At 40.0% G+C, this 13,486-nt stretch overlaps 1 protein-coding gene across 4 annotated transcripts in view; it reads left to right on the plus strand.

Annotated features, from left to right (window-relative positions):
* The window catches only part of LOC129379223 (diacylglycerol kinase beta), a 108,877-nt gene extending 100,345 nt beyond the window's left edge, over positions 1-8,532 (plus strand). For 3 of the 4 annotated variants that reach the window (XM_055059894.1, XM_055059895.1, XM_055059893.1), the window contains exons 24-27: positions 2,196-2,316; positions 3,885-3,945; positions 4,796-4,890; positions 8,145-8,532. In XM_055059894.1, the coding sequence (XP_054915869.1) occupies positions 2,196-2,316; positions 3,885-3,945; positions 4,796-4,890; positions 8,145-8,223 (356 nt within the window). In that variant the 3' untranslated portion in view covers positions 8,224-8,532. The remainder of the gene's footprint in view (positions 1-2,195; positions 2,317-3,884; positions 3,946-4,795; positions 4,891-8,144) is intronic. The other variant, XM_055059896.1, reaches the window with a different exon arrangement.
* Positions 8,533-13,486: the final 4,954 nt, after the last annotated feature.

Here is a 13,486-nt window from a genome sequence, read left to right on the forward strand (position 1 = left end):
CAGACTATGGATTGAACAGACAACTATGTCATGTTCAGAGCTTGGGATGTTGTTGTTAAAGGGGCAGTGCCATGTAAAAACAACTCTTTTTTAGCTTTAGATCATGTTAATATTATTCCCTCGTCAAAAGCATATCCAGAGTGTTGCTCTGATACTTTCATGCATGTTTCAGAAATCCTTTAATCTCCCCTGGCAACCATTCATATGTGCAAAATGCTTGGTAGAAACCAATCGACACCTTCGAGGACAAAACTCCTCTCGGCTCTGTAGTTTCCAAGCCTTTACTTCCCCTTCAACCTTCAGAGAACAGCTGTATTATTGACTTCTACGGATTAGTTGATCTCCATTTGATTTTATTAAGAGGTATTGAAGGTACTGAAGGTGCTTCAGCGCTAATGTAGATGACTTTCTTTTAACTTGTAAAGGAAACTTCTTTAAACCTTCCTTTTTGGTCATCTTACTTTACTTCGTCTTAGACAGAGCATTCTTTCAGTGAATTGCATTTGGGTTCAGAGAATGGCATTAAGTTTGGTGCCAAACCGCAACGTTCATTCATCAGAACAAACTAAGTGATGGCAGGAAGAAGAGAATGGAGAAGTAGAGGAAACCAAGTCATCTTGGTTTCTGTTGCCATGTGATCCGTTTGCCACAACACTTAATTAGTGTGGCCGAGTTGCCGCCAACACTTTCTGATGTCACACCTCACAAATTATCACGCCGGCCGAGAGGACAAAACAATTCTCTGATTTTCAGCTTGAAATTCATCCCACAAAGAATCTGAAGGAGTTCCTGGGTCTGCTTTGAATGGAGACGTTCAGAGATCACTTATGAGTTAAGATGAACTGCAGAAGAGCATAATCCTTGTGTCTTTAAGCACGTTGAACATAAACACAAAGCAGAATTGTTTTGCACACATTAAAGTTTCAGTGCCAGATTGCTGTCCCTCTGTGGGCTCCTTTCAGCAGGAGAAAATCAAATCCAGCCTGTCGTGGCGTGTCAGGCGTTCTGCACACACATGGAAAAAGGGAAAGGAAGTTCAGGTGGAGGCAGCATTATTCTCCAGTGCCTGAAGGCTTTACAGGTGAAATGTTGCTGAACGCGTGGACTGTTCTGAGGGGATTGTGAACACAGCAGATTTACTGTATACTGTCATCAGAACACATCAAAGCCTGTATTACAAAACAGGATTAGTGGTCTAGAAAGTAACTTAAGGATTAGCTTTTCAGAATCATGAAGGTGTTTTAGTCATTGCCCAGCCTTGGATCAGGACGGAGATGCACAATGATGAAACCAACAGACAATGGAAATCTGAGAGTTCTGTCTTTGCCACTGCTGTCAGATTGATCAACTCTGTTCTGCACTGAAAGATTGTTGTCGTTGATTAGGTTGTTGTATGTTTTTTCATTTGTGTAATTGCACACATGAAAAAAGACTATTTGTACAGCAAATTGTACAGCAAATAGTCTTCAGGGTAATGACGTTTAATTGAATTAAACTGAAGCAGGAATAATACATGTTAAACTGACATTGGATTGATGAGGGACTTGTGATACAGAGGGTTTTATATCAGATCAGCAAAGGAGCTGATCATTTCAACACAGGTCAGAGTCCTGGCATTTCAAGAAACACTCCTGAAAAAACAATTATGCCAAACACTATTTCTATCATGGGAGAGGAGGTGTGTGTGGTGGAAGTGTGTGTAAATAATTTGGTGTTCACCAAAGAAGATGCATGGAGATCCAATATTAATATCTCCATGATATTGAAGAATAAATTCTAGATCAGGTGATGATATGCTCGATCCATAAGGGCAGATCTATTCAGCCTAGATATACACTTTGTACTCTGAGCAATGCCATGCTTTATTATTTATTTCACATTAAATTTAGAATTCCTAAATGTACTTTCTGAAATATTTGAAAGAAGGTTTGCTGCAGTTTATTTTGAGATGTTTGACCAACTCGACATGTTTTTGTCAGCTTTACTTTCTTGTTGTTCTTCTCCTAATAGCACTGACTGAACAAATGAACTTTGACAAGAAAAAACATAGACTATTAAGATTATCACATTGGTGCTTGGAGATATTATCAGTGTTTTACGTTAGTATTGTCTTAACTGGACCTTACTTGGATCTCTCTTTTCGTTGGTAAACCCTGTGAATTTCTCTCTGTTTGTGTTTCTCTGCTGCCTTCCAGACTTCAGTGATCAGCTCTTGGAGGTGGTGGGCCTGGAGGGGGCAATAGAAATGGGGCAGATCTACACTGGGCTGAAGAGCGCAGGACGCAGACTTGCTCAGTGCTCCAGCATCACCATCAGGTCAGCTGCCGCCGCCATCCTGTCCCCAAACTGAAGCTCCTTCCACTGCTCAGCTTCAGCCTTTCTCTGTCACTAGCCATTCTATGTGTTCCAGTTCAACCACACAGAACATAAAATACATACCTCCCCTGTACATGCAGAGTAAAAAATGCATTCCTTTTGAGGGTTTATGTGCCTTCATGTCTAAACAATAACATCCTTCTAGCTGATAAATTATATATCATAGCTGTGTGCTTTACAAAGCAAGCAGTGGGGACTTTGGACTGACAGGCTGAGGATGAAGAAGAGTCTGTGTTCAGTTTCAAGTTCTGCAAATAGAACAGAAAACCACTGGTTACCCATTAGCTATAGTACCAAAGGCAACCAGTGAAGTGCATGGTAATCACAGGCTATCAATAAACTGTATTGAACTAGTCATGGGTAATTAATGAGACGAGGAGGGTCATGTGTTTCTAGCAGACAACAGATGCTGTTTCCATCAGCAGAGGTTATTGTTCCTGCTGCGAGTTCTGGGTGAAAGGATTTGTTGTTATTTGTGAGGGTTCTGGTGAATGAGGAGTCAGACATTGTCTGTATTGAACTAGATTCAAGTAAAGTCAAAATAAAAAGTTACTGTAAGTTAAAAATGTGCAAGTTTTAAAGTAATTCAACACAAAAAATTAAAAATGAGTTTTCACCACTAAGCCAAAATAAAACACTTGTTAGAGCGCAATCCCAATTCGCAATCTGTCATGAATGCCACTGATGATGGCAGATAATGGGAGGGTTTGCCTCTGATTGGTTACTTTTGATCAGGAGCGGTGAATTTATTCAGATGGAACTTGATCTTTTCACAGATTATCTGTCTCATATTATCCTGTCACCACATGCTGACAGTTTTAACAAATATGTAAAAAACATATTTTTTTTATAAAAGTTACTGTACATACTGCAGCTTTAAGTTGGCGTTTCATGCAGAGACAGCAGGTTAATGGACAGTTTTTCTCCATCTTTAACAACAAACTAACATAAAACAAAACTTTAACATTTAAAGTTGCTTGAAAGCAATTCTCATTGTTTCATAATATTCAAAACTAAAGTTTCTGATAAGGAGTTCAGAGTGGAGGAAGTGACATTGACCTACTTCAGATGTGTGTCCACTGTGTGTCAGCTAATGTAACAAGGAGAGGACGTTGGTTAGGACAGCAGTCTGTGTTATAGTGGATCTGAGGGACCTGGACTCTCGTTCAGTTTCCTAGACCAGAATTAAAAGCGTATTCATCCCAGCCGTTCTCCCACAGCGTGTTTCTTCAGTCACAGAGGCATCCACAAAAGTCTTAAACCAACTTTGGCTGTGTGTGTGTGTGTATCTGTGTGTGAACAGTGGGTTTGGGGAGTTTAAAGACTGGGGCCTGTCTGGGATCTGCTCTCATGGGAACAAAGAGAGCAGTGTCTGACCCTGACACTGGGATAGAGTTAGCAGACGTCCCTCTTGCCTCAGAGATGTGTGATATCTGACCTTCATGACCATCGCCCACTTTTACCAACCTCTGCTCCTCACCCATCATCCCTGTGCTGTGTTTTTCCAGGACTTCTCGGCGGCTGCCCATGCAGATCGATGGTGAGCCATGGATACAGCCTCCCTGCACGGTGAGAGGACCTATTTGTTTCCTCCAAAACCCTTTCATTCACAAATTCCAACCACCCTGACTACTGCTGGTAGAACCATACTTATTTAGTCAAATGGTTCAAAGTATTTCTCTCAGCTATCTGTTTTACCACATCAGAAATATCAAAGAGGATACAGGGAGGCATTGGAACGCATCAGTATTAAGCAAACATGTTAGGAGTACATTAGCAAAGTTAAACTTAGTTGGATTCAGGTAAAGACTTTGACTAAACATGTTGTTGTAGTTCTGATTCTCTGTGGTCTCTTACTTTAAAGCTTGACAAACTTCCCATGTCACTGCATAACAGAGTGACATGCATTGTCTTTCAGATATTTAGACAACAATCTGAATTTTATTCCACCTTACAATTGTGCGCTCCATTGTGCCAGTCTCTCACATAAATCCTCAAATAAAATACATCGATATTTTGGGGTTGTAATGGACAAAAGCCATAATGTTGAAGGAATATGAATAAAGGATGGGGCCGTAGCGGTCAGACCTTTCAGAGTTAACATAGCAAGCTAATATAGAAAGCTAACAGAGAGTGTTAACATGGTAAGCTAAGCTCTTGGCTACTTTTGTAGAACAACACCAAGCTTTCATACTGGCCATGTCAGGCTTTGACACCCAACAATGTCATTCCTTCAAATCTCACAGCACATTATTCATCTCACAAGGGCAGTCAGTTAATTGTCACTGTGCAGTAAAGCCTCTCTTGTCAATTTTTTTTCCCGTAAAATTCTAATAAAAGATGACTGTCAGTCTAGTAAGCTTGTTAAGCAATATTTTTAAAGCGGATTCTGTCATTTTTTCTTTCTTCACTCCCTCAGGTTATCATCACGCACAAAAACCAGGTCCCCATGTTGCTGGGCCCGACCCAGAAGACTTCCTTCTTCAACTTCAGGAAAAGCAAATACAGCCGCGAGTAGGACTCAAACACCCCGACTCAGAAACACACACACATTTAACCATTACAACTTCCTGCTGCCAAACAACAGGCAGGTTGGATTATAGACCTGAGAAATTAATTTTTGTTCCTGACGTTGCGCGAGAACAAAAATTTTATTCTCAGAACAAACGGAACCAACCATCATCCTGGAGTCCGAAAACATCCTTTCCCTCAGCTACTTGAAAACCTGAGTCACACACCAATACGACCCCAGCCAGCTGAGTTCTGCTGCTTGGTCCAGACGGTCACAGAGGCAGGTCACACGATCGTCCATTAAAGACCGAAACACTATGACTGGGAGAGAAGAGGGGGGGGAGGGGCAGCCAGGTGAACACAGTGAGATCCTGTGAGATGAATAATGAAACAACAGCTGCTTGTAAGAGCATTGGTCCCCGGGTCTCCCCACAGACTCTCATCACGCCACAGCAAAGGAAAGGCCTCATTCATTATTAACTGACTGCGCTTGCAGATTTATGGTGTCGTGGTGTAACAGTGGCCCAAAAGGACAGAAGCATGCAGGGACTTAGAATCTGTAGTATCACTGTCCTACAAAAAGAAACCCCTTAGAGACCTTTCCCCGACTGTTCGGACAATCCGGCGGAGGCTCCCGGCACGGAAAACTTCCACTGTTGCTACGATATCAATCTGGACTGAAAGTAGATCATAGAGACAATGTGGTTCAGTCTTGCTTTCTGTTCGAAAAGTGATGCATGTGCTGTAACACTAAATTCCTGATTTCAGTAGAATCAGCTCCTGCGCACAGTACAACACACACTTCCAGCGGCGTCAAAAGCCCTGAGGCCTGCTGAAGCATGGGCCACTTCTAACTTTTATTAATCTAGGTCAAACAAATGTGTATGTCCATTGCAGGGAGAGTCTCTGTCACTAGCTGCGTTTCCATTACAAATGTGAGCAAAACTTTTGTCACTATTCTGTTAATGTTGGAAAAAAAAACATTTTGCAATTGAATTGTTTCCATTAAATAAGAAACGCAATTAAGATCACAGGTGAATAAGTTTATTCAGGCGATGAGTTGTTAAAAACATGCCATCATCCTCCAACTACTTCCTGCCATCTTCTTTGTGGTTTTCACTAATGGCAACATCCTGTTGCTTGCAGTTTTGTAGAAATGCACATAAATTTTGAGACAGCCAAAGGAAAAAAAAAACACCTTATTCATCCTAACGGCAAAAAACAAGAGCGAGTTTATTTTTGAAATGCCAAATTATGTGGTCAATGGAAATGCAGCTATTGAGACTTGACCCTTAGTAGTTGAGTCATACTTTGAGGGAGAGCTGCCAAACCTTCACCAAGGTCCATCAGGAGTTAATGAAAAAAAAAAAAGAAAATTGTTTGAAATGAAATATGTAGTAATGTTAAAGCTTGGTTTGGTGTTTATAGCAAATGTATACTGTCCCGACAAAATATATTAGAAGAGTATATGCAGATAGAATATGTATATTTCTGGAAACTAGGTCTTGCCCACATGTACTGTAAATGTACACATGAATGTCTTTTAATATATTGTTGAAATGTGGCAAGTTTTGGCTCAGATCACCGTTCCACTGATGCAGTCGGTCTCCAAAAGCACTTTTTCAGTCCATCTAATCAGATCAAATTATATCATCATGGTGCAAAGAAAGTTCACTCCAGCTAAACTCTGAAGTTCACCATACCAAAACATGTTCTTTGCCAGGTTCTAAAATGATTTAAATCTAACCTCAAGTCTGAGAAAACATACACCAGCCTCTACACTGTTGCTATTTATTAAATAAAGGGGAAGCTAAAATGGTAATGATGTGTATGAAAAAACTTAGTAGTAACTCAGAAGACAGAGGAGCAGTAAAGCAGCTGCCAACCTCTCCAGAGGTGGAGGTCTTAGCACATTTACACCAGATGGTCAGAGAAACAGCTAAACAAAAGCAAAGGACCTTCATGTTAGATCATGCTGTCACCAGTTTGCATGGTGAATGTTAAAGTTCATGACAGGACCGATATACAGACACAAGTATGGCTTTCACTGAAAGGATGCAGAGAGAAATATTCACACCTGAATGAACCACAAAACTGACTATGAACTCTACAACCAGCGGTCAAGTCTTCTATCTGACAGCAGAAGTTTGAAACTGATTTATCAACCAAACAATGACTCCAAAACAGCAGCAAATCTAAAAAATAATGCCTGCATAGAGTCAAAGTTGCAATGGTCTAGTTGAAGTCCAGACCTCATTGAAATTGTGGGAGATTTCAAGTCATTCAGGAAATTTGAGGTATTTAATCCGGAAGTTTCCTTTTTTCAATTTTAGCTTCATATTTGTTGAATAAACAATAATAAAGAAGTTGTGATTATATTTAATATTTTGAGGTTCAATTGAAATCATTGTGGAATCAACATGGACAAACAACACTGGTTCCTCCAGGTGTGAACATTTTCCCTTTGAGTTCTTTTAAAAAACTAAAATAACCTATTTTTGTTGAGTAGCTTACACAGCTACTTTAAGTGTCTAAAATAAGCTAAATGCATCCTAGCCTGTAGCCTTCCACTGCTCTGAGGATTTACTTTCTTCACTGCAAACTCACATGATACATTTGCCACTACTTAGGAAACTACTCCTGATAAAATTGTGAACAGAACATCACTTAAAAAAAATGAATGAACCCTTTAATCTGCCATGACATTCACATGATGTGAATTAGATGATGTGAAAAAGTGTGCTGCTATAGGGCAGAGGGAGACCAAGATGTTCTGACGCTCCAAACTGAGCTCCACTGTAGGGTTGGGCGTTCAATGCCTTCACACCCTGACTCCCTTTAACAGCCACTGAGTCCGTGCTCAGGCCAGGCATCATTAAAACCAGTCGCAGGTGTCACTTCAGCTTCATTTAGGAATCCGGGATGTTGTTCATCAGTCAGTTACATCCATCTTAGCGGCCAGTTTGATGCTGAAATGTTCCAATGTAACAACAGCATGTGCAGAAAAGGAGCCTGGGTACCAGCTGGACTCAGTGGTTACAGAGTGCATGTTTACAGTAACTGTACATTTACTGAGAGAATGGTTTTAGATGCCTATATTACAGAGTGTACATATTTGTTTATAATATTTTATCAGAAGTTAATTAAATCACCGCATGCCTGCTGAGACAAAGAGTGAACAAATCAGAGTGTGTGGATCCAACTAATCTCCATTTCTGCCCTGGGTTTATTTGTTATGCTTTCCTTCTTTGTTCTAGCATTGAGGATCACTCCGAACACAAAAAGGAGGCTGCCCGCAGTGGATGCTCAGTGTCTGCTCAAAGGCTGTCTGGATGATTTTCCCGCGCATGTCACGACTCATATCTGTTTCTGTCCTTTGTAGCAATCAATTGCCTTAACAAATAAACTGACCCACTCTGTGCTAATGGTCTTTCACAGTCATGTTGATCCGAACAAATGAGGAGCAGGCGCTTTTATCAGTACCTGCATGGTTTGTTGTGTGGCATGCTAGCCCTTGTTTAGCAGACGAGGCTGTTCATCAGTGTGATGTAATCTACTCTCATTAAACCAGCAAAACAATCAAACCTATTTGCTTTATCTGTGCCTCAGTCTTCCAGAGGCGGGTTACCTCTAAAGATAAACCAGCAGCTTCAACAGACAGGGAGCTCTACTGTCTAAAGTGCTTAATGTTGACATTAGTCACATTCACAAGTTCTGTACATTCGTCTTGCAGGCCAAATTCATTCTAGTTTCTTAGTGATTCATTTCTCCAGGGCAGAATGAATGCACAACGCACAAATACGATCACATTTTCTCTGATCCACAGGTTCAAAACAGTTCATACAATAACTCCTTGACCACACTTTCTGCCACCTTTCTGGTGTAATTTGTAAGCAATGTGTGGTACTTCATCTCACAAAGTGGACAGAATAATTGTAGAGGGCTTGTTCCAAATTATTTATATTTGTTTTAAATAAACAACTAGATGATTGAAACATGGGGACAGTTAGGAGACAGTCAGTTGTTTACAGCACACATAATTTCTGGTAAGCTTCATAGTGTAGCTTCTTTCACAGTCAAGTTGGTTCATTACACACAACACAGCTAAACGTTACTGACTGGATAAAATCTGATTCGGAAGTTTAAAACTTCAACAGAATCCATGTCTCCAGCAAAGCAGTTTTTACCAGCTTAGGCCAATGCTTAGCCTGGTAAAAAATGGCAAAAATCATTTTCCCATAATTAGAAAACAAAATCCAGTCAACTGTGCCAAAAACATGGATCAAATATCAAGCCAGAATTAGGACAACATAGCTATGATGTACTTTTTTTTTTTTTTTTTTTTTTTTTGACAAAATACAATTAGAAGAAGAAAAGTATCATTCTTCGTCATGTTCATCATGTAAGTGGTCTTACACTGCAGTCATGGAGCCATTACTCACTCTGTAAAGGTCATTTTTCAGACACTACTGTCACATCAGTTGTTGTTTTTTTCTCATTTTACAGCAGAAGTGCAAAAATTCATTACCACCAGTGACCACCAATGGTGACATGTTTTGGTTTCATTATCTCAAAGATGTCGGCTGTGGACAAGAGAAGGACCAACAGTAAGAATCGAACCCCATGTTCTGTATTCCCTGTAAAATGATCAGAATGCTGCTGGGGAGTCTCAACCTTTCATCCATCCTCTCAATTCTCCTTCACCTTCCAAAAAGTTGTACAGGCTTCATATGAGTCAGAAGTAGAAGGTGACAAATGCATATAGTTGACTGTGAGCCAGTATGACAATATTGTGATAAAATTATTTTAATGTTCAACTTTTACAGGACAGTAGGATAAATAACACCTTTCCACAAAAAACTTTATGACAGCTGCACATCATTAAAGATTGATAGAATGTCAGACGTTCATAACAACTGGACCACAACTCCGGTAGAATTTCAATCAGGCCAATCAGCGATCAATGACAATTTTCTGCACTGCCTATGGCTGAAGTTTGGAAACCACAGACTGCACAGCAGTTAAGTAATTTAAGATTACAAAAAGTTATTGTTTTTTGGAAGACAGGGTTCATTTTTGTCAGTTAACATACCTTGACTGTTTGAAAAGAACAGGAGCTTAATTTTTGATGTGAAGGCTAAATTGTTAGCTTGTAACAGTTTGCTTGGTCTCGTTGCACTAGCTGTGTTTCCATTAGCTGTGTAAAAATTAGTTTATTTTGCAAAATTGCTATAAAAATACTTTTTACGCATCATATGAGTCACATGATCACCAACAGGATGTTGTTACTCTCAGAAAAGACAAAGATAGGAAGTATCAATGGATGATGGTTTGATATGTGTTTTTATTTACGTGAACACACATGATTTTAATATGTTTCTTATTTAATGGAAACAACGCAATGGCAAAATTATGTTTTTTGGCATTTGGGGAATATTGTTAAAGTTTTGGACACATTTGTAAAAGAAATGCAGGAACTGTTCCCAAATGTAAAAGCCTTTCCAAATTGCGAAGATATCAGCTGAAGTGAGTTTATCATACAGTTTTTGGAGAATCCAAAAACTGTACAATAAACGGAAAGTAGCAAATTAGCCACTGTCAAATGCATTCACAGTAATGCATTCACATAAGAGAAATACATTCACAGTATTTCTCTTATCAGATCAATTTGCGTATTGTAACTACTAGACCACTCTCACTCATGCTGTGTCATTTCAGTATAGATTCAGAGAGTGCTCCTAGTTCAGAGCACTGTGATCCACAGGGAATCATTAGAGTGACACCAGGATCCACTAAGAGCTGCTGCTGCTCGTATGAGTGAAATCATCAAAACAATGGGACCAGAACCAAATGCTTCATTTTAATTAGGAAGTCACCTGCAGGTTCAGGGGAGACTGCTGTAAACAAAAGCATCTGTCCTGATCACTTTTTCTGATCTGCTTCAGAAGAAGTGTGTCTGTGCAGCGTGTCGTGCCTTTAGGGTCAGAACATCGGAGGGAGTCAAGGGCAGCTCTGCCCCCCAGTTATCCAGAAGCTGATCAAACCGAGAGGGCCTGGAGAATCAATATGTCCAGCCTCTGCAGTCTGGATCTGCTTCTCTGCAAAGTGTCATCCTCACTAAATGTTGACTGCTGGCATCTCAATGCACTTCAAAATCTGACGATGAACAGAAGAAGCTAGTGTAATGTTTTTGCTCCGTTTTTTTTTCCTTAATCACCTGAACTAAACAAACAAAATCCAATTGCATGTTGATAGCCATCTTTTGGTTCCACTTAAGCTATATTTGAACTCCAATTTATTTTGTTAAGTGTTCTTGAGAAGCAATCGCAGACGAGTGTGTTCACTTTATGCCAGAGCAAAACAGATTTCAGCACGTTAAAATAAATCAGTCTCAACAGCAGCTGTTTGTTCAAACTCAATTTTATAAACTTTTGATACAACATTACGACTACATCACTGTGTTAAAGCTGAATTACGCAACTGTTGTAAAAATAGTTTTTTTATGCATTTGTTGAATCTGTCACTATGCCATGACAGTACATTATGCTAATCAGAAACAACCAATCAAGAGGCATCTCCATCAGCCATTGCCTTTGCCCCATTTTAAATGGGTTCTATAACAACAGGCTTCAGCATCACATTTGACCTGGAGGAATGATGCCTGGTCTTTCCACACCCACCTTCTCTGTTCACCATCTGGGGTTGGAGGTCAGGAGGAGGTTCTCTGGAGGACCTCTCTATGTCTGGGGCTCTGACCTTCTCCATGTCTGCCTACCATCAACATCCAATACTGAGCACTCCTATGGAGAAACCTCACATACACAAGCATGCTCAGGCAACTACACACACAACAAATTCAGGTATTAACAGATACATTCTGCCTCTAAATACATCTTGTATTAATTAGCAGTGGTGTTAGGTATGCTATGGTTGTTTGTCGCTGTGGTTTCTCGTTTCTGTTTTTCTGTCTCTTTCCACAGGTGTAGAAGTAAATTCAAATGTGTTTTTGTGTAATCTGTGTATTCCCTTTCTTTTCTGCCTCTGAAGTCAAATACTGAACGGAACATCTAAAGTTCAACTAAAACCATGAGCCTGATATTCCAGGCAATGTCACTGACTTAAAACCCAACACCTCAATGGAAATAAGAAACAACAGAAATCTTTATTTTATTACCTCCTGGTTTTATCATTGTGGGATTTGGCCCTAATCTGAAGAATAGCAGTAAGCTGCAGAATTGACTGTAGCAGACACTGAATTAGGTGTTGGACACACAGAGAGAAAAAAGAGAAATGGTGAAAGAAAGCATTATTATCCAGCAGCCTTTGGCAAGGCTTCTTGGGTTTGGCTGCTGGGATGACAAGGCAGGAATTATCTCCCAAAGTGCTATTAATAGGATACGAGTCACATCTTGTCCCTCAGTGAGCGCATCCTGCACCCAGAGGCCTTGCTTTTCTATTTGAACTCTTTCTGAAATGTGCATGTCGACAGATGCTTGCAAGCTGGGACAGGCTTGCTGAGACACTCAGCGGCAAAATTCTCATCACTATTTTCTACACTGAGGCTCCACTGACAGTAAGATGATATACAGAATGCAAATATACAAGTATAAATTCTGTGCAGTGTTGTACAACAATGGTTTGACTGTGGGTAACTAAAAATGATTGCTTAGGGCAGCTGTTAATAAAACTATACCTAGTCTGGGAATCACCTGATCATCAGAAAAATAGTAGAGAACAGTTAGATGCTGGGATAAGAGCTTGCAGTGTATTGTTGGCTGTACCTCTGCAGCCTAAAGCAATGCAGAGGTTAACAGCAGCTGTGTTTGGCTAGCAGAGCCAGACTCAGTGAAGCTCCGTTTCTCAATTTTTGTGACGAGCATCAGTTTAAAGTTGGTGGTCTTGGGGAACCTGTGATTTTAAGTTTCCTTCTGCAGCGTTCTTAATAAAACCAGGATCAAGGTTTATGCCTTTGGCTGGGAAAAATACAGTTAGCAGATGTGAAAACAGTGATCTGTATATATCTTCGGATGTCTTTCTATGATCTATATGGAAGACCGGTTTTTCAGAAGTCATGCAGGAGAAGAAGACGCTCTGATGAACAAATTACTCAAAAAACAGGCACTACCAGTGAACAAGGGAACTTCTTTTTAGAGGGACACACCGTTCTTTTGGGATTTTTGGATTTTATTGTCCAATTACTACAGCCAAATGATTTAGTTTTAGATGCACACAGTGAAACATTCTCTGGGTCTGCACTGGTCTTAAATAAAGTTTGTACCTTGCATAATCTTTTCAGAAACCACTCTGAACTGAAGCTTAGTTTACATTTAAAATGAGAAGGGGTTAATCCAGCTTAAAGGGATCCAGGAAAGCAAAGCGGGGCGGATACAATCCAAACCCTACTGTTATTCAACATCATGTAATGTTGTTTACATCTCTGCAAGTATATACCCTGTGATTGCACCATCTGATGTGTTTGTTTTTCAAACAGTTTATTTACTTTTTTAATATCTGAAATTGTTTGAGACATGCACAAATGAAGGCTGCGCTGAGGTTTCGAACCTGGTTGGTGTTTCTGCCGTGTTCTAACCTTGCTCTG

Source organism: Poeciliopsis prolifica, unplaced genomic scaffold (genome assembly GCF_027474105.1).
Source record: "Poeciliopsis prolifica strain line A6 unplaced genomic scaffold, Auburn_PproV2 SCAFFOLD056, whole genome shotgun sequence".
NCBI classification, from domain to species: domain Eukaryota; kingdom Metazoa; phylum Chordata; class Actinopteri; order Cyprinodontiformes; family Poeciliidae; genus Poeciliopsis; species Poeciliopsis prolifica.